This window comes from Sinocyclocheilus rhinocerous, unplaced genomic scaffold (genome assembly GCF_001515625.1).
Source record: "Sinocyclocheilus rhinocerous isolate Xijiao unplaced genomic scaffold, SAMN03320098_v1.1 scaffold1, whole genome shotgun sequence".
Classification (NCBI taxonomy): Eukaryota; Metazoa; Chordata; class Actinopteri; order Cypriniformes; family Cyprinidae; genus Sinocyclocheilus; species Sinocyclocheilus rhinocerous.
This window is the reverse complement of record NW_015638974.1, coordinates 307,684-322,453: the sequence shown is the minus strand read 5'-3', so window position 1 is coordinate 322,453 and position 14,770 is coordinate 307,684. Positions and strand designations below refer to the sequence as shown.

The following is a 14,770-nucleotide window of genomic DNA, read 5'->3' as shown; positions in this document are numbered from 1 at the left end:
GCTGTTTTTGACAGGGTAAAAAATGTGTTTTGTAAACTACCATTGAGAAATTTTAACCAAACTATGTTACAGACTTTCCATTAAGACCCTAAAGAATCATATCAACTTGTGGAAAATGGGCATCCGATGACCCCTTTAAATAATGCATACTATTCTATAATATTAAAAATTTATAAAATATACATTTATAAAATATTATATATAAAATATTGTCAGTGACTCCTGAACCAATACGGACCTAAAATGAATTGAGGTAAAAAAAAAAAAGAAAAAAAAGAGAAAAAAAAATTAATCATGGTATTTTGAAATGATGTAATGGCTGTATCAGATTATCATTCTTGATATAAAATGCCAAAACACTGAACTCAGAATTACCTGTGTCAGGTGTGGTCTATTTCAGTCTTTCTTTCTTTTTCTGTCTCTCTCTCTCTCTCACACACACACGTGTGTGTGTTTGGTCGTTCTGTGAGTCTCTGCATGTGTTCTCTACCACAGACAGCTTCTTCAATCTTTGGCTTTTATTAATAACCTCCCTCTGTTACAGCAGACATCTGTCAGTCAGATCTGTGTGTGTGTGTGTGTGTGTGTGTGTGTTTTCCAGATTCTCTCCATTGCTGAGTGTAGAAATAAAAGGAGTTGAGAGACTTAATACAGATAGATGGATAGATACACAATATGTACAATATACTGTATATTACAATGAATATGTAATTAAAAGGATGTTTGTTTGTTTTTGAAGAAAGAAGTCGTTTAGATTGTAAAGAGTTCTCTATCTCTTCACAGGTTTGATCCTCAGAAGGGCTTTTGGTGTCAGCTGTTGGAAGGGGGCAGGACTAAGTGTTTGGGGAAGAGCAAGGGCCGCAAATACCCGCCCATGGTCTCTGAGGTACCACCTAACAACAGTAAACTCTGAGCAAAATGGAGTCTTTAATCTTTAATGATTACAGCTGTATTATAGAGGCATGCCATCATCGAGCAATATGGGTCATAGAGAGAGAAAAACTCACTCTGACCTCAGACTGTTCAATCTTGCAACAGCTAACATGTCTGTAGCTCATGTACTGAATAACTGATACCTACAGAACAACTCTGACTCTCGCTTCATGTTCCTCGATTTTGTCTTCTCTCTGTTTTTCCTCACACACAAAAAGAAAATTCTTACATTTACTCACCCTTGTGTCATTCCAAGCCTACACTCTCAGAAAAAAGGTACAAAAGCTGGGGAGTTACCTTTTCAAAAGCTACACTTTTGTACTTAAAGTCTATATTGGTCCCTTAAAACCACATATTAGTAGCTAAAATGTATATATTAAAACCCAAAGTGTACCTTTTGAAAAGGCACTGTCCCAGTGACACAGTTTGGTATGTTTTCGGTACAGTAAAAAATAAAACATAAAATTGTGTTTTTTTCTTTTTTAGTAAACAGTGATTTACTAAACAGAGGTCTGAAGTGCTTTAATTTTTGGATGCAAAATATTTTAGCAAAGTGTATTTTTGTTAGTCTGAAGTATTGCGTTATTTGTTTGACTGTTGGATAAAGTTTAACAGAGACAGGCTGACCTTTATGCAAAATGGATATGCATTACTTTCTAATATTTACAGATAAGAATACAACCATAAGATGAAAAATCTTAAATCTAAAAATGCATTACATATCACACATCGACAAGACGTCAAAAAGATTAAAAACTATGCTTTTGAGTTCGTTTGGAGTGCTTAAATTAAAGCAAATCTCATGTTAAGTTCAACTTGGATTGTGTTCCTTTCCCGAAGCAGTCCTCTGTTATTTTTCAGATGCGTTCACTACATCAGAGTATATCGATATAAATGGTATTGTCCCATCTTGCTTAAAAATATATTCAGTATACCGCCCAGACCTAATACTGTAGCTAGCTGAACTAACAACATCCAGTCAAAGTTAGTCAACACAACACTGTATTTGTTTGTTACAGGACCCGTACCAAAAACGAAAATGTGTTCCACTTCACTCTTATATTCTATACAAAAGTCTGTAGCTGTTCTGCTCACTAAAATATGTGTTCTCTTTACTCTTTCCTTTTCTAGTCACGAGTGTTTCTCTCCAGATTCTACAGGGATCAGAACATTGAATTATCTAAGCTGCTGCACAGACTGGGTCAGCCGCTACCAGCCTGGCTCAGAGAGGAACTACAGAGGGTCAGGTAGCCCTAACCAAACCACCGCTCCTCTGGGTCAAAGATCCGGATTCAGCCCTCAATGGAAACTAGACACTTGAACAGTACTCAATGCCACCTACCTGCAAGCTTGCGGAGCAAAGGTCAAAAATTCAGCTCACCAATCATTGGTGCCTCTGGAAATCCAAACAAAGCAGTATGATGTGCCCATGGCAACATGACAAGGTCAGATTTTTTCGGTGAGATACGGTGATGTAACTGTGACCCTTGAACTTCAGATGCAGCTAACGAAAGACTGCATAAAAACTGTAACTGAAAAAAACGTAAACGTCCACAGACTTCCTACTATATATACTGTACGTTCCCCAATCAGACACTGGATATAAAGGTACGGCTTTAGATTTTATACGTCATCATCGAGAGATTTAGAACTGCACAACCACTGTTCATAACCTCATTCTTGCAAATATATCAGTCAATCAATCTATCAGCCAATCGAAGTGAAGATGCAAAATGTTAAGAATCAATATGGAGAAATAAAGAGCACAGTCAAGTTTTCTGCATCAGCTTTAAACCGGTCAATGGAGTGATGTCATTGTGATGTCAATGTTTCAGTCCACGTCCCAATTACTGTTGTTCTAGACACAATGGCCTGAAGAGCAGAAATCATTTCAGTTTGTATGTGTGTGTGTGTGTGTGTGTGTGTAAGGGTAAATACACAGAAGCCCTTGTGTGTGTGTGTGTGTGTGTGTCTAGGCATATGTATGTAGCCAGGTAGCCTTAGCCCTGCCCACTGGACTGCAACTGGTTGGCTGATAAATTTGAAGTGTGACTTTTATTTTTGAAAACAATTTGCCTCAATAAGGTAAGAAAGTGCTTTGAGAAATATGTAAATAACTATATATATTCAATAAACACTGGAGAGATTCATGTTTCCGTAAAACAGTCCTTGCAAAGTTCTGTCTCTGCACATGCATTACATATCACGCATCAGACAAGAGGTCAAGAAGTTTTAAACTGTATGCTTTTGAGTTAGTTAATTTAAAGCAAATCTCACTTGGATTTTGTTTGTGCACTATATATATATATATATATATGGTGACCTTGATTTCACCAAGTACAACATGTTCCTGGATCAACATCCAATCAACCAATCAGAATTGAGGGATAACTTTTCAAGAAATGTCTGTTTTAGGCTTACGATCAGGGTTAGGTGCTTCTACACCCTTGTTAATCAGCGATCATTTCACACTGATTTTAGGAATAAATTATGGGTAGGGTTAGGTTTAGGAATTGGGTTTAGAGTTTGGAACATGTCTTACTTGGCAAAATACCACCGCGACCATATATATATATATATATAGGGTTTAGGGTTAGGTAAGTTTCCTTACTTTTAGACTGTGTGTAGTGATCATGTTTTTAATTAAATACCTCCCTCTAGTGGTCACAAGCTACACTAACATAAAAAAACAGGGTATTACAACTATAAAATAAATCAGTACATTAAGATCTAGCTGATTCTTCAGTGAGACTCTTGCTGGTATTGGCTATACATATGGAGCGATTCTTCATGAACACTGGTAACATGGGTTCCTGGCTTCACATGCACATTCTGGGGTTGCAGGGGGACCCTATCCTTTAGTTCAGATTAGAGGGGTTAGCATTAGGGGCCCCCAGGGGAACCTCTTTAAGCTGGAAGAAGGGTAACTCCTGCAAGGTGGGAGTGGCAAGCAAGGGGCGCCTTGGATAGTAACGAAAGTTTTTTTTTTTTACTGTTTCCAAAAATAGACTCACCTCACCTACACTCTTCGTACTTCACATTATACATGTCACCAGTGGTGTGCACAGACCTACTGAGGGGCAGGGGAGAAGTGGCATGACGAGGGCATAATTGTGCGTCCCCCTCGGTAGAAATCGGGACTGAAAGGGCACTTTAGTGTTAGTGATTAAAGGGACAGGGGCTCGAAATCCCCTGAAGGTGTACCTAGTTAATTATTCTAACCTACGTAACATTGAAGTATTCTAACAACGTAACATTAGTGATTGGGAGTCGACTCTGAAAGTCTTTTCTTTTTGTAAGTCGTGCATTTATTATGTGTGACGTCACGAGGCGCCATTTTGAAGGTATCATTGCATTGCAGTGAACTGAAAGTATATAGAGAGGTATGGTAAAGACCAATTAAATTGTCAAATTGGAGAAACAGAAGCACACCAAGTAGATACGATACCGAGATAATCTCAGCAAAGATTTCAGGAACCGTAATTTATATAAATTGTCATTGATTACCAACATTGATCCATACAAACTGACCGCAAATATTTGAGTGCCGCCCGCATTGTTGCCTCCAACCTCGTACTAGATATTTCTGTCTTGCTTACGGTATATAAACTTATATTATTTACTTATACATGATGTTGTTCTTGTCTACCATTGATTTGCACACATAATTTGCACAATTGTGAGTAATTACGTCATGTGAGTCTCCATTAAACATTACCCCGTTTGTTCAACATTTGGTTTCTGTGCTTCATTAGGCTGTCAAAGTGCTGATAAGGAGACAATCAAAAACACATTTATGAAAATGCCATTGTACATACTTTATTATTGTACATACTTTATTATATGCAACACTGGGTTAAAAATCAGTTTTAAAATGCCTAACAGAAGATGTGACAAGCATGCTAAACCATCAACATGTTGTTTTCTCAAGTTGACAGTGTAAGTACAAATAAGAAAGTTGAATAAAAAAAAGATTTTATGCTTCTGACAAAAGATTTCTGATGACCCTTTCTACATGGATTCTTAGATGTGCTAGATGATCTGTCAGATACTTAATAGTGTAATGGTTCTTGTAGATAGAAGACATTTGGCCACACATTTTTAGACAATGGTTTCTATGTGAAAATCTCAAAACGGTCAATTTTCACTGCTACTTTGTGCCTATCACAGTTGTCTAAAATAGTGTTTGTGCAGGTGGATCCAATCTAAGGTACATAAGGTTAACAGAAGTATTTACTTGATTTGCCTGTTTAGGTATTAGGGTCGGTGCTAAGTGGACCTCGAGGGCCAGAGTTGAGAACCTCTGCAATAAACTTTATGATCATCATCAACACCAAAAAACTATCAGACATTCTGTACTCACTGAGTTTACACCACAGCAGTCCGGTTTCTTCTGGGTACACATAAGTTAGCCTACATTCAGTTTGTGGCACTGAGTGGTGTCGGGTGAAGCTGACCATCTCCTCCAGCCTGGTGGGTCATCGTCTCAGCTGGCTGCAGTGTGTTTTTTCATAACTGCTCCCAATTACTGTTTACTCACACCTACCTATATGAAATAAAAATGTACAAAAATGTACCTAGATAGCACACATACGCAAGATGTCTGTTAAAGATCGCTTCATCTGGAAAGCATCTACTACAAACATCTTATTTTACATACATTCTAAATCATAAACAACGTCCATTTGGCATCTGATAGGAACATAGACGTATTGCAGATCAGCAAACACTCTAAAAAAAAAAAACGCCTTGCAGATGTAAATGCAGACGTCAAATAGACGTCTCCGTAATATCAGGGTAGTCAGTAGACCTACTTTTCACAATTGTAAGAAGTACAAATTGTTTTGTCATTGGAAATCATTTTAATAGAAGTATTCAGTTTTAAATTGCACTTGAGTGAGGTACAAACCCCCAAAAGTAATAGTAGGAAGTATAGAGGAACACTTTTAACCGAAAATTCATATCTATCGCATTAACGCCTAACGTACATAAATAGCCTATGCCTACACAAAATGGAACTTGTAGTGTAGGCTAACTATAGGCTATTTATACATGACTACTAAACACACCCCCAAAAGCACCTAATCCTCGAATAGATCTACCTTATTAATTATTCAAGTCTTCAGCAGCAAGCTTCTTCAATGGACCCTTTTCACAAGACTGTGATGACGCGTTTAACGGTCATCAGCATCGTAAATCCTCTAAAGTTTTTCATATTTGTATTTTTTTTTTTTTAAATGTATCTACATTTATAACACTATTCTTTGTATTATATCACCTTTGCATCAAATTACAAAATAACAGTTAACGCTAATGTGAGGGTGTTTCTAATGCAGCGTCTTAGGGAGGGACGGTAAATTTGACATCATTCTCTCTTCTGACAGCCGTTATCAGTCTCTCTCAATGTTTTCCCTTTTATTGAAATTCATGAAAAACTATCGTGGAGTTTTTCTTTTGCTATTTGAGCAAATGGGAATGCAAAAAATATATTTGTAGTGCTCTCCCATTCACCGCTATTTAAGTTAACCCAACTATGACGACTTCCACTGCTGAGAAACCCGGAAATGTGAAAAAGGTCCATAGCATATTTTTGTGACGTGTTAGAAGCACAGTCTATGGTCAGAAGTAGTTTTGTTTAGCTAATAAAATTACAATATGCAATTTGGATGTAGCATGATGTTTAAATCATATAAGACAGGTTTTTGTCTTACGTGATTCCTTTGGGGGGAAAAAAACGTTTTGCTCATCTGCGCATGCTATCTCAAAATCAAATTTTGGCGGTAACCAGTGTAATCATGCAAAACGCCATCACGCAACTAAGTGTCTTCATGAGTGGAAGGAAGGTTTAAGTTCTCAGGAGATTCAAAGTCCCACCGCCTCCGATTATTTTAATGGTGAGTAGTGCGCTTTAATATGCTACATATTACACATTTTTATTGCTATGTATTGTTTTATATTATTATTGTGTTAGTGGTTAAGCTTTTGTGACTCATGTTTACAAGAGGCCCGGTTCCAGATCACTGAGGGTGCCCTGGCCTTAATGCACAAGTACTTTCACAGCCTATATTTTTGAGAGTGAACTTTACAGCTTTCCAAACTCTGCAGTGTGTACGCGGCCCCTGGTGCTCATAGAGGCATGAAAAACAAAACTTTTATTCAGATTTTGAATTATGTATGGCATAGAAGTGCGCACCCTTTATAACCACTAAAAGGCTCTCAGTTCATCGCGGGCTCATTAAGTTCCTCTATAATCAATGAAGTGGACACTGCACAATTTATCTCTAATTTCTATTCTTTGTTAAAATGGGATTATTCGCGAGAACAGCACTGAAACAAAACTCCGGCGTTTTGAGTGGATTCAATACTCTGATTGGCCATTGCGTTCAAGAAATCAACAGAGATGTCTGTGATTGGCTACACTGCTCTACGCTGCAAAGCACGATGCAGCAAAAAGCAAGTAACTGGAGGGTTTGCCAGATGTGTTTCGCCATTACAGCTCTTTTCATTATATAGTTGCAGCTTATATTTAATATATATTTCTTTGTTTTTGTGGTATTACCAAAGTAAATGAAGTAAATGATCACCTATTTCTGTCATAGTCTTTGATCCCAATGAAAAGTTTAGCTGCAAAAATTCTTAATAATATGTAAACGTATCATTTAGAAAGTCCCACAGTTTGGCCATATGGCAGTTATTGTATTCACAGTACCTCAAGGTAGCACTGTAACACTGCTCTCAATCTCAATGACTAACAAATCTCTCCCTCTCTCAGTGAGCTGTCAGGATTTATCTTTCAGGAGCCAGAACAACGTCACTAGATAAAGAGTCTTCCTGCCTGTATAAGCACAGAATTATTCATATGGATCCAATTTTTGTTTTACTCACTATATTTGTGCTTCTGGGAAAACTCAAGCATTTTTTTTTTCATTCAGATTTACTTTAGTCACAATGTTTTCTGTTTCTGGAAGTAGTGAATGAATACTAACAAACAATCTGTATGACATGCATTACTGAAAATTCATTTCGGTCTTTCCCATGATACAGTAAACTTGTCTCCATAGAGATGAGCTCAAAGGAAGAGTCTATTTGAAGTGCAGCATCAACACACACATACACACAATGGACCTGTGGTATACTGTAACAAAGGGCTTTCTGAAAAGACTGCGCTAACACTGCACTGTCAGGTCTGTACACATGATTTAGACCACTGTGTGAACAACAACACAGCTAGCTGGACTTGCTAATAGTTTAGCAAGTGTGTTCAGAAAACCTAAAGCTAATTCTGTCAGATATGGATGTGCATTCGCACAAACACACACAGAACATACTGTATATAGCCATACACTGACTGATTTTTTTTCCATAATTCTTGTCAGATACTATCTCACTTTTTGTTCAGTTTTTAGTTTTTCCTTTCAAATATTCTCAAATCAAATCTTCCAATTTAAGAGGTCGACAGTATCTTTTCCCAACAAGTATTTTAATGACAAATATTTATAGCAATTATCAAATATTTAATGCTCCAAACTGAGTTGGAAGACAATTGTGTAGCTTGTGATTTTACGTTCCTCTAAATATTTACAATTGTTTGTTTTGCTGTTAATGACATTGCAGCACTCATGAATAGCGCACGTGACTTACAATTTAGATAATAATAAAAGCACCATGCCACATTCAGAAATATTTAAGGCAATACTAAACACAAGGGGGAGGTGGGGTTTAACAAAGTAACACTCTAGATAGTTTTCATAGTAGTTAATTAACAAGAGATTACAATATGACTGAATTATGTTTCAGAAAAACATGAATTTACAAAAGTCTAAACTGCAACACTTAATTTGTGCAAGATAACACAGCTTGTGGTTGATCAGGGGTTTTATATACACAGACCAATGATGAATTGTGTTAAAAAGGGGGTGTAGTCTGTATAATTACTACTACGCTCATAAATCAAGCTCATAGAAGTGTAATATAGACATATATCACAGAAAACAAACACAAATAAATTTTGCTAATATGAAATGCTCAAACACTAAAACAAGGAGGTATAAACAGCTTTGCATTGCACATAATTCCCATATCCCACAATCTCTGACTTCTGGAAGTGAGTGTGACACTGCAAAAATATCAAGCAAATATATGGTGTTTTTTTTCCTGATGTTGAGAGATGGCAAGCCTCAGTCCAGATCATCACGAACATCTGATCTAGAACAAATGATGTCATGGTTCCTGTGGAGCATTATGATGTCATTTAATGTGTTGATGAGGAGATGTGGTCGGCAATGGCATGGTAACCGTATCCCAGGAGTTTAGAATTACCATACATTTCTGGCAGGAAATCCAGAATCTTCTCATTTCAGGAGAAACAATAATGTACATTATGTGGAAAATAATGTGGTTTTTTTTTACCTTAAACCACATAAACGCATTGCATTACACCAAATACATAATGTTCTTTTTAGCAACATCATATGACCCCTTTAAAGCTGCTGTGTTTCAAACTGGAAAATTACTCTGCCTATTTTACAGGTTCAGACAGTAGCTGTCTCTTAATGGTATAAAGTATACAGTCACATAGATATGCTTTCATTATCACACTTGCAAAAAAAAAAAAAACAATAATTCCACACTCACCATTGAGGTCTCTTCAACCTAGAAGTGCTTTCATTAGACAAGACAGAAAGAAAGAAAAAGAATGAAGACCTGAAATAATTTAATTTAAGACCTATTGACTCGCCACTATTTTGAGCACACACATTTTTTTTAATTAGTGTTTTTTTCCCAGTAAAAATATCTAATCATCATTAAAACAATATAAATTATAATAATAAACTGACAGCTCATTTTGTATTTAAGCATAAACCTCATACATTTTTATGCTTAAAACAAAAAAATGTGCAATGATGTAAGTAAATAATTTAAGATAATTCTTTGAAAACAAGTCTTAATGTAATGTTATTTTTAAATTGTATTTTTATTTAATTAATTTATTAATTGCCTCTAAAATTATAAAATCTAAATGTACATTTATTTTAAGAACGTTTAGATATTTTTACTGGACAACAAAAATACATTTATTTTTTTTTTGCAGTACTTGCAAAGTTAAAATTTTGTGATGACTTTAATGACAGACAATACATAATTTTCTCAGCCATTTAAGACTTAGTGTTATGAAAATGTTTTAAACTATTATCTAAAACGAATCTATTTAGCTCTAAGTCTTCTTACTCTTAAAGTGTGCTTCTTTTTTCTGCCTGCATAGTCAGAATGTCTGTTACTGGTTGGTTTTTCTGGGTCCTACTTGCCAATGACCTTCCTGATCCAGGGCACGAAGGCTGAGACTTTTGTGTAGACGCCGGGTGCGTCTTGCAGTCGACACGCGTGACCCCATGATGTGACCCCATATACAACCCAACTTCCGCTAGGTCTCTCGCACACCAACGGACCGCCGCTATCTCCACGGCAACTGTCCACGCGGTGGTTGTCGTGGGAGGAGCCGGCGCACAGCATGCGACTGGTGAACTGGTCAGAATAGCGCTGCTCACACTGACGCTTGCTCAACATGGAAATCGAGGCCTGCTGGAGAGTTCTTGAATATGCACGACCTGCGAAAAGAAAAAATCCAACAGGTCAGAAAGTCCTCCATTCTTTTTATTTGAAGTCTGGAGTTAATCAGACTTAACTGTTCACTTATGCAATGGAGTGTGTAGTCGCTTTTCTGTCAGCGTCATCACACACTTCATTCATCCCGCTTTAGAATACTTACTGAGAGAAAACACAGGTGATTTAAAACGCAACGTGACCATTAGAATGAAATCAACATGTCGCATGATAATCTGTAGATGCTTAAAACTGACATTATAATTGCACCCTGTATGGTTCCTTGAGGACTTCCTCATGTTCTCTGATTACAGCGCTGTATGGATGTTACTACTGTCATGTATGTCCTTTTTGATGAGACTAGACAGCTGGACAGATGTGGCCGTAGTCTTCTGTGTGTATATCCTTGTGAAAAAGAAATGTGCCTAATTGTACTGAATGTGTACTTCAAATCAGGTAGCGATTTATTTTACAGTCCTGTTCTGCATGTACATACTATGTACTTATTACAGTAATTAGAATAACTGGGTAGTAACTAGGCATTAGCCCTGAACCTACCCCTAAACCTAATCTTAACCTATGTAGTTACCTTATATTATCCAGTTCGTTCTTATGTAAGTACATGTAAGTGCAAATACTGTAAAATAAAGTGCAACCATATTGTTAAAAAACTGTACTTTCATATAATATAATACAAATAAAATAAAAGGCCATTTTAAGTGTACTTGGAGAACACTTTCATGACACTTTCTTAAGACACTTAAGTACACTTTTAAAATGTACACATTCCAATAATGTCAAATTAAAGCTTTTACTTTTAAGTACATTTTAAATATTTCTTATAACATTTTTTTCATGCTTTAAACTACACTGTTGCACACATTATCTAACTAAAGCACATGTAAAGTACTTAATTAAATTATATTTTTTATTATTATGTTATATAAAGTTAATATATGTAAATGTTCTAAATTGCAAATTCATCATTACAAATGTACAACAGCATATTTATTTAAATACATGACGTTTCACTTACATTATATAGTTTACCATAAAACTTATCTGTGCATTCAACAGTACACTTAAACCATATTTCAAAGAGAAAAGAATTATGAAACGACATATGAAGATGTACTACATAAGTGGATCAGAAAGCACAGATAATTCAAGTTCAGCTAATTACATTTAATATAAACTTAAACTATAATATGATTTTCTTTATCTGCAGTTAAGTGCCCAAAACATTACTTTCAGTGCACACTTGTGTACATTCTTTGAGAGTATATTATTTCTGTAATAAGACCTCTTTAAAAGTATGCTAAAGTGTACTACTACTTTTACACAAGGGTATATCTTATTTAGATTATAATAATGTTAAAATATGGCAATCAAAATGTTTATAGAATTATGTTTGTAGATACTGTATATGCAATTGACATTAGCTGCTAATATTTTTATTATCTCTCTCTCTCACTGGACATCTAGTTGGAGAAATGCACAAATGACATCATTTCACAGCTCCATAATCCCACAGAACACTAATACACACACTTTTGTGATTATGAAGATGTTAAAATGGCACTCACGCCATGTGCTCATACATAAACCAGTGCTTACAAACACCCTTAAGCAAATGCACAACCTTATTTGCAAATACGGCCAGAGATACAAATAATTACTAAATGTCTGAGATGGATGATGCCTGATTGTTGCAGAAAAACAGATGTTTTACAGAAAAAATTATCTACATGTTCAGCAAACAGAAAATCAGAAACGCAAAAGCTGTTTTATCTCGTATTAAGCAGTTTCCTACCAATGCTGACAAATGTTTAATTGTTTAAAAATTCCATACTTGTTGCCTAAATACAGATGTGTATTGTTCAGGTTCAAGTGAAATTAGTTTTTCCATTCAAAACAGTGAACTTTGCACTTTAAACAACTTTGTAATAACACATTAGTTATCCTTTGTTACGTTATGTTACGTCAGAACAAACATTTTGTTGTAAAATGAATAATTCAGAATCTAAATTCTGAATAGATGAGCTACGTGCAAGAACACTTAAGTTCTTAAAGGAATAGTTCATTGAAAAAATTTTTTGTTTTCGACCCCACTGATTTTAATTTTATGGATGACAGCAGTTGGTACATTTTTCAAAGTATCTTCTTATGTGTGCCACAAGATAAAGAAAAGCACACGAGTTTGGACCAACATGTGAATAATAACAGAATTTGAAATGCATTTAAATTTTTGGGGTGAACTTTTCCTTAATCTAAGGCCTTGTGTGGGGGAAAAGTGCACTTTTATTAAATGTACCCTTTCTAGTGTACTTCAAATCTTTTAAGACACTACCTGCAGATAATATAAGGATGAAATAAAAGCCCACTAAAGTGTACATGAAGATTACACTTTCATGATTGCTTCTAAACTCAAGTACACAAAGGTGCACTTTGTAATAATGTCAAATTAAACATTCAATATTACATTTAAAGTAAATATTCAAATAGTATTTTAATATACTAAATTACAATTTCATCAATTTCAATTTTCAATACAAGTTGCATTATTTAAAATATATTTTAGTTTACCATAAATGCTTGTTAGTACATTCACCAGTACACTACACTTTAACCATATTCAAAGACAACAGAAGTAATTATAAAATTACATGTAAAGATGTACTTTAGTGCTACATAAGTGAGTCAAAAAACACTCTAAAGTTCAGCTAATTGCATTTAATATAAATTAATTTAAATTATAATGCATTTTCATTTCATTGAAATTAACATGCAATTAAGTGGTGTCCAAAAACATTAAATGCAGTTTGCACTTATTGGGCCTCATTCATGAAACACGAGCAGAACTAATTTTTGTGTAAATCGTTCGTAAAGCCGTTCTGACGTAAACTTTCGAATTCATGAAAATGTTAGTATTTTCAAAATGTTAGTTGATACGAAAGAAATGTACACCTGCTCCCTACCACGTGTAAATGGTGCGTAAAACGTTCTGTGTTCTTTTTGGCAAACTGATGACACTGAATTTTGATGCACTGCATAATTAGTTAATTTGCCCTTGCCCTCTTTTTGATAATTTTTTTTTTTTTAATTTAATAAAAAATTAATTAAACGCAGCGTTCGTCACTGTCACTATTTACCCAGCCATAAATGGAGGAGGGGCGGGACAAATACCTAACCATCCTACTTGTACAACGACTGCCTACAACGATGGAGTCAATATTACTGGTTACTGCTTTATTATATTTAGTAAAATTCTTAAAAATTAGATACTAGTAGGCTAATACGTTGCCGCTGTTAATATTCCATACCATAGCAACTAAAGCGTCTCCGCTGGAAAAACGCTGTGCCAACAAAGCGTTCTCAAGCGCCACCAGCTGGTCGTTTTAAGAAGAGTGCCTGACATTTTTTTTAGTTGGCTAAAAACTCTTTGGTGGTCACTCATTATGGTCACAGGCATATGGCCTAGTCTTTTTTGCATTTATGCAATATACTGGGAGCCAAACCTGAGAAAGTAGACCAGAATATTCCACTGCGTTTCTGGACACGCAATTTGCGTAGCTGTCATTTATAGGCGAGGATTATGCTAATTGTGAATGAGCGTGCACGAGTGCCCTATTACGAATGATTGGAATTCATTAACATACACATGTTTAATTATCAAATCGGACGTTTACGAAGAGTTTGTGAATCCGGAGGAGAGTTTTCGGTAAGGTCTGTTTTACGAGCAAATTACTCAGAATTGACTCATATATTTACGCAAGTTTGAATGAGGCCCATTGTGAGTATATTCTTTTAATATATATTATTTCTGTAATTAGCACTCTTTTTAAAATTATGCTGAAGGGTACTTCATTTTCGTGAGCACTTATAAATAAGGGCAATTCCCACTGAATTGTTTTTCTTTACACTTCTGCTTTTGTACTACTTTGGTTTACTTTTGAAATTCAGTACTGCTGAAACTGATCGTGCTTTTCCTCATTTGTACATCTTTTGGGTAAAAGAATCTGTTAAAGGGATCATCGGATGCCCATTTTCCACAAGTTGATATGATTCTTTAGGATCTTAATGGAAAGTCTGTAACATAGTTTGGTTAAAATTTCTCAATGGTAGTGTAAAAAACACATTTTTTACCCTGTCAAAAATAGCTCTTTTCAGAGCGCGCAGTTTTGTAGCATTTTCCTTTAAATGTTAATGAGCTCTGCTGACCCCGCCCCTCTCTTCC

General features: G+C 35.6%; 2 protein-coding genes across 2 annotated transcripts in view; one reads left to right on the top strand and one right to left on the bottom strand.

The window, feature by feature from the left end:
- Positions 1 to 2,971, top strand: part of ndst3 (N-deacetylase/N-sulfotransferase (heparan glucosaminyl) 3) — a 55,438-nt gene extending 52,467 nt beyond the window's left edge. The window contains exons 12-13 of the mRNA XM_016565826.1: positions 784 to 886; positions 2,065 to 2,971. Coding sequence (XP_016421312.1) covers positions 784 to 886; positions 2,065 to 2,184 — 223 coding nt within the window. The 3' untranslated portion in view covers positions 2,185 to 2,971. The remainder of the gene's footprint in view (positions 1 to 783; positions 887 to 2,064) is intronic.
- Positions 2,972 to 10,056: 7,085 nt separating this feature from the next.
- Positions 10,057 to 14,770, bottom strand: part of LOC107750419 (neurotrypsin-like) — a 39,555-nt gene continuing 34,841 nt past the window's right edge. Inside the window, exon 13 of the mRNA XM_016565781.1 lies at positions 10,057 to 10,538. Within this exon, the coding sequence (XP_016421267.1) occupies positions 10,231 to 10,538 (308 nt within the window). The 3' untranslated portion in view covers positions 10,057 to 10,230. The remainder of the gene's footprint in view (positions 10,539 to 14,770) is intronic.